This window comes from Malus sylvestris, chromosome 6 (assembly GCF_916048215.2).
Source record: "Malus sylvestris chromosome 6, drMalSylv7.2, whole genome shotgun sequence".
In the NCBI taxonomy this organism is placed as follows: Eukaryota; Viridiplantae; Streptophyta; class Magnoliopsida; order Rosales; family Rosaceae; genus Malus; species Malus sylvestris.
Window position 1 is genome coordinate 22501513 of NC_062265.1, and position 18885 is coordinate 22520397.

Sequence of the window (18885 nt, forward strand, 5' to 3'; positions counted from 1 at the left end):
AATTCTAATTTTTTATCTTATACTACAATTCTATACTATCTTACCTCATTTTATTTCAATTCTTCACATTCTATTCACCTCAAACATTGTGACATCGCACATCATCCCGGAGAGTGATCTTTAAATGTATATTCTCATCCCTACCTAACACGAGGTCTTTTGGGAGCTCATTGGCTTCGGGTTTCATCGGAACTCTGAAGTTAAGCGAGTAGCGTGCGAGAGTACTCCCATGATGAGTGACCCACTGGGAAGTTCTCGTGTGAGTTCCCAGAAACAAAACCGTGAGGGTGTGGTCGGGGCCCAAAGCGGACAATATCGTGCTACGGTGGTGGAGCGTGCCCGGGAAGTGGCCCAAAGTGGACAATATCGTGCTACGGTGCTGGGCCCAAGCTATCAGCACCCAATTGCTAGATGACGTTAGCTGATGTCATGTAGCCATTGGAATTTTATTTTATTTTTTTTAAGGTTGAAATTAAAAGAAAATTAAAATTCTAATTTTTTTTCTTATACTACCATTCTATACTATCTTACCTCATTTTATTTCAATTCTTCACATTCTATTCACCTCAAACACTCTTTTGACACACCCCTCTCTTACCTCTTCCAATAATCTAAATTAAAATTTTTCAATATTCTTTCAAATAGCCACATCTTCAACCAAAGGAAAGGCCACATCGTAACTGTTCCAATAATCTAAATTTAAGTTGTTATCGTTTTAATATTTAAGTTGTTGTAGTTTTAATATTTAAGATGTTGTATTTCAATTAAGTTGTATTTCAATTGAATTGCGATCTTTAAATTAATGTCTAAGTAGTTAACCAATAACCAATAAGTTAAAGAGCAAACTTAATTCAATTGTTGAATTAATGTCTAAGTTGTACTTTTAATATAGTAATTTAATTCAATTAGCCAATACGGTAAAGAACAAACTTCAAAATAATAAATTATTGAGGGGCTAAAACATAGCTTCTTTCGGTTAGAGATGCTATATAAATATTGTCTGGCACTGTTCATTTAAAAATAATTTTTTGTAGTGCTATAATTTTAGACGGGGTTATGTTTGGCCATTTTGGTTAGAGATGGTCTAATATTTCCCTCCATGCGTAGATCCAGTACCTTAAGTTGGAAGTGTCATAGCCCGTCCCGAGGATTAATTATCGTGGTTGTGAAAAGACGGATTTACCCTTGAGCGTTGGATGTGTGTTGTGTTTTAGATTAAGAAATTGGGTCAATTGGTTCTATTTCTAACTAATTGGACCCAATTAGACTAAAAGATTAAAGAGTTGTGATTGGTATGCATGTTTGGACCACACACATCCATACCTTTTTCTTTCTCACTCTCCCGTGCTCTCTCTCTTCTCTCTCTTGGTTTCACTCTCTCTCTCTCCCTCTCGGCATTATGTACGGACAACACCAAAACCCATTGAATCGTGACAGATCGATGACGTTGAAGGTACCATTGTGTTCCTTACAAGCTTAGGGACACATCTAGACCATTTTCAGGTAAGGGCAGCTTCATTTTCATGTCGAAACCATAACCCCGATTTGGGGTACTGTTCATGCAAACGTTAAATCTCATGTTTTTGGAAATTTCAAGCTTGTAGGAAGCTTAGTGAAGTCCCAAGGAAGCTCGGAGTGCTTCGTTTGAAGGTTTTGGACATCGAGATCGTGTGGACGAAGTTTGGCCGGTTTTTCTTGGAATTTCCCGGTGAGATCCCGTGACTTTTAGAGCTTTAAAATGGTATAACGTGATTGTAGATTGTTGATGCACAAAACCGGAGGTCTTGGAACAACGTAAATCCGACCGTGAATCTGCAAGAAATGTAAATAACACAAGATGTATAGTGGTTCACCCCAAGGTTTGGGCTACGTCCACACTGAATTGTATTTCTCTAAGAGTATTGTGAAGGAGAGGAGCTCTGAATGAGAGTCAAAGCTTTGAGAGGATGAGGGGTTAGGCCTAAGAATTGGCCTCTCTAATTGTGAGGGTGAGGGGTCATTTTATAGAATAAAGACTCCTCACTTATTACATATTTGCCTATTCCTTTATTACATAATTACTTTTAAGTCCCCCGAGTATTTATACGAGGTCTAAATACGGAGGCCCTAAGTATGGTATAAACAGTAATCCTCCAAGTCTTCAGTCAAGAGAGTCTGTTGGCTGGAGACTTCAAATTGAATCCATGTATGGGCTGAAGTGGTGGTTGTTCGGAGGCGGTTTTTGTATACCCTGCACTGAAGCTTTGTAGGTGAAGCTTTGCAAGTGAAGCTTTTGAAGCTGGAGCTTTGTAAATGAAGCTTTTGAAGCTAGAGCTCTGTAAATGAAGCTTTTGAAGCTGGAGCGTTTGTAAATGAAGCTTTTGAAGCTAGAGCTCTGTAAATGAAGCTTTCAAAGCTGATTGACATGAGTGATGCTCATAAATGTTTATGGTGATTGACATGAGTGATGCTCATGGATGTTTTGACATGAGTGATGCTCATGAATGTTGACATGAATGATGGTCATGAATGTTTATATATGATTATCATGAGTGATGCTCATGAATGCTTATGTATGAATGACATGAGTGATGCTCATGTATAATTTTGGAGTACTGGATGTACTTTTGATCACCTAGTGGGTGATAACACTACTACAAAAGAGGATATTACTGGCGCTTTAAAACCGACAAGAAACACATGTTAACGTCGGATATTTGGTAAAGAACCGACATTAAATAATGCAATGTCAGTTTGAGTAACTGACACCAATACTACTGTCACAAAAGGGCAATGACGTCGCTTATTCCCTTTAATCCGCCACCAAGAAGTAAAGTAATATAAAATAAAAATAAACAATAGCGTCGCTTAAAAGCGACATAAGCTCTTACGTCGCTTTTAAGCGACATTAATAGTTGCCATGATGGCGCTCAAAACCGACGTTAAGTAAAAATAAAAAATTAAAAAATCACACCTACTGTCGGTCTAAACCGACATCATTGACATTAACAGCTGGCATGATGGCGCTCAAAACCGACGTTAACTAAAAATAAAAAAAAATAAAAAATAAAAAACTTCTTCAGTTTTTAATGAATATTAATTACAAAAATTTATATCAAAATAATTTACCTAATCATCATCCATATTTTACAAACCAAATGTTTCAACTCGCATTCCACAAAGTACCAAAATCTACCTCTCAATGGACATAAATTGAAAACAAACTTGAAAAAGGAAATTCGGAAACTAGAGCTCATAAACTTGTTAAAAATCTAAAGCTCGTTCTTCAGAATTGGAAAATTGTGAATTAACCCGGTGACTCCCTTGGCACCGACGAGAATTGTTTATCCATCCCATCAGCAGAGTTTTCACCCAAGACTAGTTCGATACAACAAACTGTCATACAATAAAAGATACCATAAGACACAAAAGACAGTAAGAAAAGAGGGAGAGCAGAACCAATACTGAAACAATTTCAAGCCTTGTGAGAGATGGTAGTTGTCTTAATGTCGACTTCTTCCTCTTCGAATTGGAGTTCATCATGTTCATCCTCAAAATGATCCATAACATATCGAACAAACTGTCATACAATAAAAGATACCATAGGACACAAAAGACAGTAAGAAAAGAGGGAGAGCAGAACCAATACTGAAACAATTTCAAACCTTATGAGAGATGGTAGTTGTCCTAATGTCGACTTCTTCCTCTTCGGATTGGAGTTCAGCATGTTCATCCTCAAAATGATCCATAGCAAAACAATCTTCAAGAAGTAATAACCTAAAAACTGAGAAGGGAGAAGAAATGGAGGTTGAAACTGAAACTCAAATGAATGCACGGCGAAATGGGGGAATAAGAGGTTTAAATATGGATGCAGAGTTGGCGTCGGTTGAAACCGACATTAAGGACCTTCACGTCGCATTAAAAACCCTTTGCGTCGTAATAAGTGAGAAATGGTGTCAGTTTAAACCGCCACCAACTTCTAGCATTCATTATCAACCACTTTCTGACAAAATTTATTGAACAAAAATTGGCGTCGGTTTAGTTGCACTTGGTGTCGGTTTAAACGGACACCACCACTGGCACGCATTAAATCAATCAACTACTACTGACATAGTTTTTTGAAATTAATAAGGCGTCGCTTTAATAAACCTTTGTGTCGGTTAAAACCGACACCATGGTCTGACAAGCTTTAACGAGGTGGCCTTTGCGTCGGTTTAGTTTCACTTGGTGTCGGTTTAAATCGACACAAATACTGACAAGTGGGAAAGTTCCCGCCTAGTATATTTTGAATATCTAGAGTGCAAAACAAATTAATTTAACATAATATATTCTTATATTACTAAATATTATAAGTTTATGTTATATTTAATATTGTTAATTTAACATAAAAGCTTATAAATATTATTCATTTCCATTTCCTCATAACAATTCAAGTGACAAAATTAATTAATTCGAATAAATATACAAAAAGCTATCAAAGTTATCAAAATAACAACAAAAACAAATTAAAATAAGTTTGACGGTTGGATCGTTGAAATTAGTTTCGTAGAATGCGTATCCCATCAAAACGATAGATTCACTAACACTTAGAGTTTATTTATACTTTCATTAAGTATAACATAAGATTTATGGTATCCACTAGTGTAAATATTTTAAATTGAAGATCGAGTTTATTCATTGTATTCATATAAGGTCAAGGAGTATAGTTGTAAAAAATCATCAAAATCGGAGTTAAAATAACCGTTAAATCATGATTTTTCGTTTATAACCGTCGAAACGTTTTGTCTCGTTACTTGATCTCTGAATGTTTGCTTTTTGTAATTTTTGGTGTATGTGATCTCAAAGCATATACAAACAAGTTTGATGGTTGGATAGTTGAAACTAGTTTCGTAGAATGCGTATCCCATCAAAACAATAGATTCACTAACACTTAACAGTTTATTTATACTTTCATTAAGTATAACATAAGATTTGTGGTATCCACTAGTGTAAATTGAAAATCGAGTTCATTCATTGTATTCATGTAAGGTCAAGGAGTGTAGTTGTAAAATATCATCAAAATCGGAGTTAAAATAACCGTTAAATCGTGATTTTTTGTTTATAACCGTCGAAAAGTTTTATCCCGTTACTTGATCTCTGAATGTTTTTTTTTTGTAATTTTTGGCGTATGCGATCTCGAAGTATATACAAACATGTTTGACGGTTGGATCGTTGAAACTAGTTTCGTAGAATGCGTATCCCATCAAAACAATAGATTCACTAACACTTGAGAGTTTATTTATACTTTCATTAAGTATAACATAAGATTTGTGGTAACCACTAGTGTAAATATTTTAAATCAAAGATTGAATTCATTCATTGTATTCATATAAGGTCAAGGAGTGTAGCTATAAAAAATCATCAAAATCGGAGTTAAAATAACCGTTAAATCATGATTTTTCGTTGATAACCGTCGAAAAGTTTTATCCTGTTACTTGATCTATGAATGTTTGTTTTTTGTAATTTTTGGCGTATGCGATCTCGAAGTATATACAAACATGTTTGACGGTTGGATTGTTGAAACTAGTTTCGTAGAATGCGTATCCCATCAAAACAATAGATTCACTAACACTTAAGAGTTTATTCATATTTTCATTAAGTATAACATAAGATTTATTGGTAGCCACTAGCGTAAATATTTGAAATTGAAGATCAAGTTAATTCATTGTATTCATATGATCAAGGAGTGTAGTTGTAAACAATCATTAAAATCGGAGTTAAAATAACCGTTAAATCATGATTTTTCGTTGATAACCGTCGAAAAGTTTTATCCCGTTACTTAATCTCTAAATGTTTGTTTTTTGTAATTTTTGGCGTATGCGATCTTGAAGTATATACAAATATGTTTGACGGTTGGATCGTTGAAACTAATTTCATAGAATGCGTATCCCATCAAAACAATAGATTCACTAACACTTAAGAGTTTATTCATACTTTTATTAAGTATAACATAAGATTTATTGGTATCCACTAGTGTAAATATTTGAAATTGAAGATCGAGTTAATTCATTATATTCTTATAGGGTCAAGGAGTGCAGCTATAAAAAATCATCAAAATCAGAGTTAAAATAACCATTAAATCGTGAATTCACGTTCATAACCGTCGAAAAGTTTCGTCCCGTTACTTGATCTCTGAATGTTTGTTTTTTGTGATTTTTTGCTGATGCGATCTTGAAGCATATACAAACAAGTTTGACGGTTTAATCGTTCAAATTAGTTTCGTAGAATTCGTATCCCATCAAGTTCAATGGTGTGTGTATATATATATATATATATATATATTTATTAAGTAGATTTAAATTTATTTATTTTGTACGTATAACACTTAAGAAATTGAATGATATGTATATTTAAGCCGATCCAATGGTCATCAATTTTTAATATTTAATTTAATATATATATATATATATATATATATATATAATTATTATAATTTTTAGGGGTATAAAATTGTTAAATTAATATGTGTATATATATATATATATATAATTATTATAGTATTTTTTCGGGGTTATAAAATTATTAAATTATATGTCGGTTATAAGTGACATTAAATGTTTACGTCAGTTTAAAAGCGACGTAGACATTTTATGACGCTTATAAGCGACACTAAATCCGACGTCATGTTCAATTAGTGTCGCAACTCTCTTATGTGCCACTACATTATATTAAAGCGACACCACCCATTAACACTATAAGTCCCTTTTGTAGTAGTGTAATAGTGGCAGGTTGTCGAATAATTTTGGAGTACTGTGCGTACTTTTGATCACCTGGTTGGTGATAATAGCGGCAAGTTGCCGAATAATTTTGGAGTACTAGGCATACTTTTGATCACCTAGTTGGTGGTAATAGCGGCAGGCTGTCGAATATTTTTTTATAGCACTGGATGTACTTTTGATCACCTGGTTGGTGATAATAGAGGGTCTGGCTTTTTTGGGCATATAGGCCTTCGACTTTTACACAACATTCCAGCCCATTATTTTGGGCTTGCCTTTTTTTTTTTTTTTTTGTGATTACCCTCTGATGGGGTTTATACAGATGTCTCCGAAAAATAAGAAAAATAAATTACATCATTCAAAGCAAAGGTTTCGACAGTTGCAGATCGTTGGTGCGTACTGCACCTACTGCGTACTAGGTTGTTGCAGATCTTTTTCCATGTGCGTATTCCAGTGGCTTCTTCATAAAAGTGGGAACATGCATGATGAAAGTTTTCTTTTTCAAAAGTTGATGGCATCTTTTGCTTTGGTGGTCGACAAAAGCAAAAGTATAATCCTTTCCTTTCTCTTTTTATTCCTTGTTTTTGCTTTTGTTTCCCCAGCTCACTGGATTGCTTTTGCCTTTCCTCTGCCTCTTTGTTGCTTTTGTTTTTGTTTCCCATGTGCTCTTGTAAAGCAAAACTTCCCTTTTTTGCATGTGGATGGTCGACAGAAGATCACCATGTGGGTGGTCGACTAAATAAAGTTCTTAACTTTTTCTCTCTCACCGAACTCATCTGTTCTTCCAGAGTTTGGATTTTGGCTTGCAGTCTCATAATCATGGTTGCACTATCATAATGGAGCTGCTGTGCTTGGTAAAGTATAAACGCATATCACGGATTGCAGTTTATGTTTCTCTAATAGTCAGATGAACTCGCCTGGTTATAGCTTTTGACAATAGGATCTGCGAACTACCAATCTGGGCACTTAATTCCCAAGCAAACTGAAGGTTGTTACTTTTTTTGGCAATCACAACAAAAGCTTTTGCATGAGCAATTTGGTTATTGAGCTGTCTTGAAACTGAGTTGGGGCTCAGCATTTCGTCGGTAATATTAAGGTCTTCCATAACTCTATTATTCCTGAACCTCATGGGAATGACAGGCCTAGACTCCATCAGATTCACTCTGCTCAAAGTAAAAACGAAGAGCAAAATCGCAACCCCGCATAGCGCCCACTAGAAGGTATTGGGGAACCGTGGCCGCAACGGCCGCCGGGAGTTCGTGCGAACTCAACACATAGATTACTACTACTAAACATAGAAGCCCCACGATTCTCTTACTTCGTCAGAATGTGACATCTATCACTTACTTGGTGCACTTGTAGGATTACAGGTGCAGCTATCCTTGCACTTGCATCCATTCTCAGCTGCAACTCCCATCTCAGATGCCTCAAAGTGCGACTTCTGGGGAGCAACTCCTATGACAAGGGTCTTAGTGGTGGACCCCTCCATGTAGCTCAGATCAGGAGCTATCCCACACCCGTTGCAGCCACTGCCGCAGCCGCAGCCGGACCCGCAACCACATTTACCACCGCAACACGATGACATTTTTAGAATTGGAGATAAACAAATTCAGAAGGGAATGTTTGATTAAATTGATGACAATATAGCAAATGACCACAACTCTGTTTTTGAATCGAAGAACCGTGGTCTTTCGTCACCCTTGCTCTTCAAGGAACTCATCACACCTGCGAACCAATCGCCATTTTTTGGTTTTCTCAAATAGGTCATAAGCTCGAGCCTCCTTGTCGTAAGCTCGGGCCGCCTCAATCAAATTGGAAGCAGTAGCACTTGGGTTATGAGCTCCAAACTCTGACGTATCCATTGGTTGAGGCAGATTTAAGACGGGATCTTCGACTCTGTAAATGAAGCGACGCCGGTTTTATTTCCCACTCGAAAGCGCCTTTAGTCTACCTTGATGAGGATGGTGTCGCCATAGATAAGCTGTAGCTTTTCCATGGTTTCGGGATTCATTGCAACGACGGAGTTATCGTCGTTTACAGCCTCATCAACGACGGGACAGTTCGTCGACTTCTTCCGCCCCAAAATTGCCGTCCACAAGTCTTCATTCTTCCAGTCGGACGATTTGGCTTGGTGAGCCATGCCGGTGGATCATTTCAGAGATCAGGAATTGTGGTAAACGAAGAATAGAAAGAGGAGAAAGAGAATAAGTGTTTGGAATGTGTTAGCAGATATGGGTCCTTATCTCCCCTAAATATCTGGGTCCTCCTCTGCCATTATGTAGGTGTTTGGTTTCTTGGATTTTGCAGATTCTTCGGTGGACAATGGTGAAATTTGATGAAAAAATGAAAGAGAACCGACATAGTTTTTTGTGTCGATTCCCACAGACGGCGCCAAATGTTGATGCAAAAAATCGAAGGTCTTAGAACAACATAAATCCGACCGTGAATCTGCAAGAAATGTAAATAACACAAGATGTATCGTGGTTCACCCAAGGTTTGGGCTACGTCCGCAGTGAATTGTATTTCTCTGAGAATATTGTGAAGGAGAGGGAGCTCTGAATGAGAGTCAGAGTTTTGAGAGGATGAGGGGTTAGGCCTAAGAATTGGCCTTTCTAATTGTGAGGGTGAGGGGTCCTTTTATAGAATAAGGGCTCTTCACTTATTACATATTTGGCCCTTCCTTTATTACATATTTACATTTAAGTCCCCCGAGTATTTATACGAGGTCTAAATACGGAGGCCCTAAGTATGGTACAAACATAGATGTCCCTAGCTTCATTTTGGTATAAATTACATGAAAAATAGTGAAGAAATGAGCGAGATTAAGGAGTTTAAAAAATTGCCCAGTTTCCGACGTCGGCGACGGTTGCCGGAGCTGAAGATAGGAGATGGAAGAATATTCCATCAAATCTGACGGAATATTCTCACGGCATTAGTTAGTTTGGACGGTTTCCATTGTGTTTTAACAAAATATTCCGAGGAATATTCCTAACTGCAGTTAGGGAATCCGTCAGGATTCCCTGCGCGTGGTGGCGCGTATTGCAGTGCCTTGGCCGACGCATGCGGGGTCAGAAAATTATTTTGAAAATTTGGGGATGATCCTGAGGTTGTGTAGGTCACTGTGGTATATTCATATACCCAATTTGAGTAACGTATGAGAAGTTATTAGCTAGTTTTGTCTATGTGCTTTAAAATAACATTTTTATAGTTAATTTGCATATAGGTGAGACCTATCCCGAGGACGAGCGTATCCACGGACGACTCGGGGGCTACAACCCTTCAACATACCAGTGAGTGGACTTTTGTTTTTAGTATATATTTATATACTTGATATATTTCCCAAAAATGCATTTTAAGGAAAGTATGTTTTGAAATAATATGTCAAATGCGTTTATATTCTGAATATGCATTTCATGGTTGCATATATATATATATATATATATAAATGTGGTGCTGTGGAGGCACAGGTAAGTTCAGGTAAATTATGTTTGGCTATGTGAATCATCGATATGTGATATGTGAAATGATGTTAAGCTCATAAAACTGCACCTAGGGTGATTGAGATTTAACCAGAGATATAAAGTACATGCCTGTTTATGTACGTCAGCTCTCGCACTATATGCTCATATTGGATCCAACTTAAATGCACAGTCTTGTCGTATAGACCTTATTCATGGTTCCGACTCGTAGGTGACTAACGATTTATCGCCCGGCTATTATGAGAGAATAGAGTTGAGCATAATTATATTTCACCCAATCTTGTCGTACACATAGATTACTACTGCTAAACATAGAAGCCCTATGATTCTCTTGCTTCGTCAGAAGGTGACATCTGTCACTCACTTGGTGCACTTGCAGGGGTTGCAGGTGTAGCTATCCCCGCACTTGCATCCGTTCTCTGTTGCAACTCCTATCTCAGATGCCTCAAAGTGCGACTTCTGGGGAGCAACTCCCATGACAAGGGTCTTAGTGGTGGACCCCTTCATGTAGCTCAGATCATGAGCCATTCTGCACCCGTTGCAGCCACTGCAGCAGCCGCAGCTAGACCCGCAACCACATTTACCACCGCATCACGACAACATTTTTGGAATTAGAGATAAACAAATTCAGAAGGGAAGGTTTGATTGAATTGATAATAATAAAGCAGATGACCACAACTCTGTTTTTGAATCGAAGAACCGTGGTATTTCATCACCCTTGCTCTTCGAGGAACTCATCACACCTGCGAACCAATCACAATTTTTTGGTTTTCTCAGATAGGTCGTAAGCTCGAGCCTCCCTGTCGTAAGCTCGGGCCGCCTCAATTAAATTGGAAGCAGAATCACTTGGGTTATGAGCTCCAGACTCTGACGTATCCATTGGTTGAGGCAGATCTGAGGTGGGATCTTAGGCTTTGTAAATGAAGCAGCGCCGGTTTTATTTCCCACTCGAAAACGCCTTTAGTCTACCTTGATAAGGATGGTGTCGCCACGGATAAGCTGTAGCTTTTCCATGGTTTTGGGATTCATTGCAATGATAGAGTTATCATCGTTTACAGCCTCATCAACGATGAGACAGTTCGTCGACTTTTTTCGCCCCAGAATTGCCGTCCACAAGTCCTTCTTCTTCCAGTCGGACGATTCGGCTTGGTGCGCCATGGTGGTGGATCATTTCAGAGATCAGGAACTGTGGTAAACGAAGAACAGAAAGAAGATACAAAGGAGAAAGAGAAGGAGTGTTTGGAATGTGTTAGCAGATATGGGTCCTTATCTCCCCTAAATATCCGGGTCCTCCTCTGCCATTATGTAGGTGTTTGGTTTCTTGGATTTTGCAGATTCTTCGGTGGATAGTGGTGAAATTTGATGAAAAAATGAAAGAGAACCGACATAGTTTTTTGTGTCAATTCCCACAGACGGCGCCAAATGTTGATGCATAAAACCGGAGGTCTTGGAACAACGTAAATTCGACTGTGAAACTGCAAGAATGTAAATAACACAAGATGTATCATTGTTCACCCCAAGGTTTGGGCTACGTCCACACTGAATTGTATTTCTCTGAGAGTATTGTGAAGGAGAGGGAGCTTTGAATGAGAGTCAGAGTTTTGAGAGGATGAGAGGTTAGGCCTAAGAATTGGCCTATCTAATTGTGAGGGTGAAGGGTCCTTTTATAGAATAATGGCTCTTCACTTATTACATATTTGCCATTTCCTTTATTACATAATTACATTTAAATCCCCCGAGTATTTATACGAGGTCTAAATACGGAGGCCCTAAGTATGGTACAAACATAGATGTCCCTAGCTTCATTTTGGTATAAATTGCATGAAAAATGGTGAAGAAATGAGCGAGATTAAGGAGTTTCAAAAATTGCCCAGTTTCTGATGTCGACAACAGTTGCCGGAGCTGGAGGTAGGAGATGGAAGAATATTCCGTCAAATTTGATGGAATATTCTCACGGCGTCAGTTAGTTTGGACGGTTTCCGTTGTGTTTTAACAGAATATTCCGAGGAATATTCCTAACTGCAGTTAGGGAATCCGTCAGGATTCCCTACGCGTGGTGGCGCGTGTGGGGTCAAAAAATTATTTTGAAAATTTAGGGATGATCCTGAGGTTGTGTAGATCACTGTGGTATATTCATATACCCAATTTGAGTAACGTATGAGAAGTTATTAGTTAGTTTTGTCTATGTGCTTTAAAATAACGTTTTTATAGTTAATTCACATATAGGTGAGACCTATCCCGAGGACGAGTGTATCTACGGGCGACTCGGGGGCTACGACCCTTCGACATACCAGTGAGTGGACTTTTGTTTTTAGTATATATTTATATACTTGATATATTTCCCAAAAATGCATTTTAAGGAAAGTATGTTTTGAAATAATATGCCAAATGCGTTTATATTTTGAATATGCATTTCATGGTTGCATATATATATATATATATATATATATATATATATATATATATATATATATATATATATATATAAATGTGGTGCTGTGGAGGCACAGGTAAGTTCAGGTAAGTTATGTTTGGCTATGTGAATCATCGATGATGTGATATGTGAAGTGATGTTGAGCTCATAAAACTGCACCTATGGTGATTGAGATTTTGCCAGAGATATAAAGTACAAGCCTGTTTATGTACGTCACCTCCTGCACTATATGCTCATATTGGATCCAACTTAAGTGCACAGTCTTGCCGTACATACCTTATTCATGGTTCCGGCTCGTAGGTGACTAGCGACTTATCGCCCGGCTATTATGAGAGAATAGAGTTGAGCATAATTATATTTCACCCAATCTTGTCGTACAGACCCTTCTTGGTGGTTCCAACTTATGTGCAGTATATTGCCGTATAGGTCATGGTAGTGGCTCTGGCTAGATTGACTTTTGAGCTATGAATTCAGCCGTATAGACCACCTCAGGGGTTCCGGCTAACATATCATATTTCTATGAAATCATTCTTACCTGGATTGTTTACTTTGTTACATTTTGGCATAGCATACATTTGAATATAATTATGTGAAGCATGAATTGAATTGATATGATTATATATATATATATATATATATATATATATATTATGTATATGCTTATATCTTGATTCTGGGAAAATTATACATGTTTTACAGTGAGGGGTTAATATATTGATAAATGAGATGGTTTTGTAAAACATTTGTTTTTGCCTACTCACGTTTTTTGTTTTGCGCCCCTCCAGGTTTTAAGTAAGTTGTTGTTGGTGGCTGGAGGACGTCGGCAGTTCTGACTTATCTACATAATAGTAGGACATTTTTGGTACTGTATAACTAGTACTTGTCCTACTGGACTGCACCTAGACTTTATGCTCTAATTAGAAGTGTTCACTGTTGTAACTAACTCCTATCACTTTCTGTTAGTAGTGCACTTTAGTATTTTTTTTATTTTTTATTATTTGTATAATTCTTATCATTATCGCTTTCGCACTGTGCACATGGCTACGTCACTCTCACGTGACGGCCAACATACCTTGATCTCGGTCAGGGTGTGTCAGGAAGAGATCTAATGGACCTCAAGTGCATGATTTTATCTCAAATGACTTCGGTGTATTCTCAACCCTAACATTTTACAAGAGTGACATGGTCATACCGCTCGTAGGATTTCTACATAGCCTTCCTCCATCTTTTTCTCTTAATTGGGGGAGGTATCGGTGCAATCAGTAGTGATTCCAATCATTTACGTTATACGACTCCGATGTAAAACTGACGCTTCATTCCTTGTAGCATGCCAACCTACACGAATGGTATGGAAATAAGTCCATACAAGTCCATACGTATAAAGAACAAGTATTTTGAAAAATTAAACAACATTCTGAACACATTTTATAAACATCACTGTTCCAACTGTAGTTCCAAATCCAAAAGGAATACTTTTATACATAGAAAAACAGAAAGATGAGAGAGAAAGAAGCATTGGGGAAAGGAAGCCTAGAGAGGCAAGAGATGAAAAAGGAAGGAGAAAGTGGGGAAGGGGGAGAAGAAAAGGAGGAAAATTTGGGAGAAAAGTTGAGAGGAAGGAGGAGGAGAGGAGTATTGATTAGAAAAAGCACTGGTGGTGGCCCAACCACTCCAGTGTCCTCATGGAGTTGGAGACCTTGTTGCCCTTTTGGCCTTGATCCCATCATCAATAAAGACTCCCACTTTACCATTAATACCAGCTCCTCCTCCTCCTACTCCGTCTCTGCTAGAAAGCTAGCTGCTGCTCTTTGGGAGTTTCAACACTTCCAATTCCTTCCAAAGATGCACAGAGGTCCTCACACTAATGGCGGCGGCGGCGGTGCTCCACCTCCTAGGCTGAGACACCTTCAGCTCCAACACCACCACCTCAGCAGAGACAAGAAGGCTCTTGATCTTTCTCATTTTTTGGCTGATAATTCTCCCAGTTCTCCTGACCAGGTATTGCTTCTGAATTTCCTTTTTTTCTTTTTCTTTTTTTTTTTGTGGAGATTTTTTGTATTCATCAATTGGCTTATTGGGTTTTTGCAATTTTGTTCCTTTATATCTGGTTCATTAGGTATTTTTTTTTATATTTTGTTGTTTAGTTGTGTCTTGTTGATGCCTACTTCCTGTCTTTTTCTGTGTGTTTACATTAATTTATTGCGATTTTTATGAAATTTTTGGAGCGTCGATGAGGGTTGCTTGTGAGTGATGGTCACTGCCTATTATATTTCTTGTTATTATTTCTTCCTTTTTGTATTATTTCAGATGTAATTTCAAGCTTTTGTGTATGTGTTCTAAGTTTGGACCTTCACTTTGTTTTTTTCGTAATAGAAATCAAGTCACTAGCATTATAGATGTTATTGTTCTTCAATTTATCATAATAGCCAGAAGGAATTCCATTTAAGTTGTATTCTTTTGATTCAAGCAATATTCGAATAACCTTAAACAACTGGGAGGGGGGGACGAGCACGCGGCTCTGTCATCGTATCATGGTTTTTGTTTGGCGTTATTGCATTCAATTGAGATTCCTATCAATGATCATGCCTATCCACGGAGCTCTGCATATTATGGAGGCTGAAGTACCTTCACATTTTTTCCGTCCTCAGAAATAATTGATTTTGAAGTTGCCTAATTGGAGGATGTCTCCTTCTCTTCACTGATTTTTATCGGATTAATTATGCCAGCCAGAAAGTGCAAGCAGTTTAAGAAGGCATATTGCAGCATCGTTGATGCAACATCATCGGACAATTGAAAGGAACAAATTGAACAATCACATTATGCAGCCTGCATCTCCTGCAAGCTACGGTAGTTCACTGGAGGTAAGCATCTGTTTACACTTAGTCAAGATGCTTTTTCTTTTCCCCATTATTTCCAAGAAGATATAAATTGAGACCATAAACAAAGTCAATTCTAACATCGACAAAAATTATTTTTTCTGCAAACGTATACTCTTTATTTGCGTAATACTCGCTAGGGTAATACGTTATTACCTGAGACTGACTGTTTTCCCAGTTTTTTGGAAAACAATGGACTTATTATTCTCAAAATCTCAAGAAACTGCATCCTCAATTTATTGATCCAGTAATGAAAAGAAACATTATTTAGGCACAAATGACCGATGTGCGTTGTGTTGTAGTCATTCCCAATAAAAAACTGTAAATATGGTTTTCAAATTTTTCAAATTGCATTACACTATTCTAGGATATCTTGTATCATCATTGGTCTATAAAGTTTTTACCATGATGGAAGCCCTGTCTTAATATCTACGGTTTTGAAAATTTTGTCTTTCCGTGTAACCATGTACAACATATCGTTCCATGATATGATCTCAAATTTCATCCACTTCCTTTTTTCAGGTGGCTCCGTATAACCCTGCAGTCACCCCTAGCAGTTCTTTAGACTTTAAGGGAAGGGTTGGCGATTCACACTATAATCTTAAAACATCTACAGAACTGCTAAAAGTTTTGAACCGGATTTGGAGCTTGGAGGAACAACATACATCTAATATAGCATTGATAAAGGCGTTGAAAACAGAGTTAGATCATGCCCGTGTTAAGATCAAAGAGTTGCTACGGGTTCGGCAAGCTGATCGACATGAGCTAGATGATTTGGTGAAACAAATTTCAGAAGATAAACAAGTTAGAAAGAGCAAAGAACAGGATCGAATCCATGCTGCAGTTCAGTCCGTGAGGGATGAGCTAGAAGATGAGAGGAAGTTAAGAAAACGATCAGAAAGTCTGCACAGGAAGTTGGCGAGGGAGCTTGCTGAGGTGAAATCTTCTCTTGCTAATTCTGTGAAAGAGCTTGAAAGAGAGAGAAAATCGAGGAGGTTGTTAGAAGACCTGTGCGACGAGTTTGCTACGGGAATAAAAGAATATGAACAAGAGGTGCATTCTTTGAAACAGAAGACTGACAAGGATTGGACGGGAAGATCTGATCATGGTAGATTGATTCTCCATGTATCTGAATCGTGGCTGGATGAGCGGATGCAGATGCAGCTAGATGAAGCCGAGTGTGGCGTTTCAGGAAATAACTCAATAGCGGATAAGTTAAGCCTTGAAATAGAGGCTTTCCTTAGAGCTAAACATATGAATTCTCTAAAGCATACTGAAAATCTGATGACAAGAAATCGTAGGAATTCAATGGAATCTGTCCCTCTGAATGAGGTTGTGAGTGCGCCTCAAGATGCGGGTGAAGAAGAAGATGATTCTTTTGGCAGTGATTCAAATTGTTTTGAGCTCAATAAGCCTACCAACGGTGACTTCAAATTGGTTGGCGATGAAGCTGGTAAAAATCATATTGAGAAAAAGGTGAAATCAGATCCCTCAAAGAAAAAGCCGATCTCTTCTGAAAGGGTAAGAAGTCGGAGTCCCTCCAGCTTGCAAGTGAAGTTTGAAGAACAGATGGCTTGGGCCGTGTCTTGTAATGGAAATAAGAAGTCCCAGATGGAGAATCCAGAACAGGAGAAAATTGAAGGGAAGCCGCCCGAAATAAGCACATCCCAAAAATCTGAGCATTGTGAAGCCACTGAAGATAATGCTTACAGAAAAGGAAATAAACAAGATGAAACCCATGTTTCGAATTCGAATCACATGGCTGAAAACCTTATAAGAAGTCAACTACTGATGCCGGATGGTGGGGGGAATGTACAATCTGAAAACAATTACAATGAGGCTTCCTGCAGTAATACTGGCTGGAGGAATCAGGCAAGTCCAGTAAGACAGTGGATGGCGAGACTCGCATCTCCTGCTCGTGACATGTCCGAGTCTTCTTCAAAGTTGCCTCCACGGACAAGGGAAAACACCTTGAAGGCAAAACTTCTTGAAGCAAGGTCGAGGGGACAACGGACACGTCCAAAAGCTTCCAAAAACACGTCTAAATCCTCTGAAAGGGTAAACTGATCCTGCGTCACCTGCCGGTTGGGAGTTTTCATAACCCTTGTGAATGTTGCCGCCGCACAATCTCCGGGTATGAAAATCTATGCCTTCACTAGTCTGTTTCTCTCTCTCTCTCTCTGGTAGTTTTTGAAAAGAAAGTTTGTAAATGAGTGTAATGTTAAAAGTTGAAAGACCCAACAATTTCGGGCCGCCTGACGTGCCATGTTTGTAGGTTTGGAAAGAGTCAAGGAAAGTAGCCATTTTCCAGTAATTGTAGCCTCTTCGCTCCAAATTGTATGTTTTTGCAAGTGTTTTGGGACTCAATTGGAACCAAATTCGGAGTGTAATTATCGTCACCCTTTGGTTTGGTTTGATTTCACTAGCAAACGCCGGACAAACAAAATCACGAACGTAACAATACCAGTTCCAAGCAAAAACATTAGTATTGCATCTTTTAGTTTCTAAATCTCTATAATATCCAAGCAACAAAACGCAATTTGATTGTATTCGCAGATCCGATCATCCACCACCGTCTGGCGACAATACCAAAGAATAAAAAAGTGACGGAGGAACATGGAAGGATTGAAGGACACTGCATTTATAATGTTTTATGTTTAGCGTTTCCCTACTTTCTCGCCTGAATAGCTAGAGTGATAGCTAGCTTGTTGGAGTTGCAATTTTCTCTCTTTTCCGCTAGAGTAGCCAAACAAGCCTCATGTTGTTAGCATGTCGGAAATGCTCTTTAGATGGTGATATCGTTGCGTTGTGACTTGTGAGATGGTTCAATTCAAATACTCTCTTTATCCAACCCTACTATACTTAAATATAACTTTTGGATACACATTATGTGTTAAATATTCCTCTTTGTTTTATAAGTTTGTTATCACAAAAATATGCCTAAAATGATATAATTACCTCAATATTTTCATCATATTGATTTACTAACAGTATAATATTTTACGTTAAATTACCTCATTGTGAGAGAGATGGCAGCAACCTTGCGGCTGCACACGGACGTACTGAAATTTAATCATCTCATTTATTAGTTATATTTTGATGTTTTATTTATCTTTTTATTTTTATTTTAATCTATTAATTACATTTAAATTTAATTTTTATTTCATTCATCATAATGTATTTAGGAAAGGAATTCTCTCCAAATCCCTTCCACCAAAGCCTAACTACCAATCAACAAATCCGGACCTTTTAAAAGTTATAATAACTTTAACCGTTAGATCAAATTTCAAGAGTCCGGATTTAGAGAGGATCCCTTTTCATATATTTAAATGTCTACATTTAGGCAACTAATTTTTTTAGAA

At 37.8% G+C, this 18885-nt stretch overlaps 1 protein-coding gene across 1 annotated transcript; it reads left to right on the forward strand.

Annotated features, from left to right (window-relative positions):
* The first annotated feature begins 14117 nt into the window (after window positions 1-14117).
* On the forward strand, window positions 14118-17922 carry LOC126626989 (uncharacterized protein At5g41620-like). The gene is made up of 3 exons (XM_050296402.1): window positions 14118-14645; window positions 15374-15508; window positions 16046-17922. The coding sequence occupies exons 1-3, from the start codon at window positions 14145-14147 to the stop codon at window positions 17588-17590; spliced, it is 2181 nt and encodes a 726-aa protein (XP_050152359.1). The 5' UTR covers window positions 14118-14144; the 3' UTR covers window positions 17591-17922.
* Window positions 17923-18885: the final 963 nt, after the last annotated feature.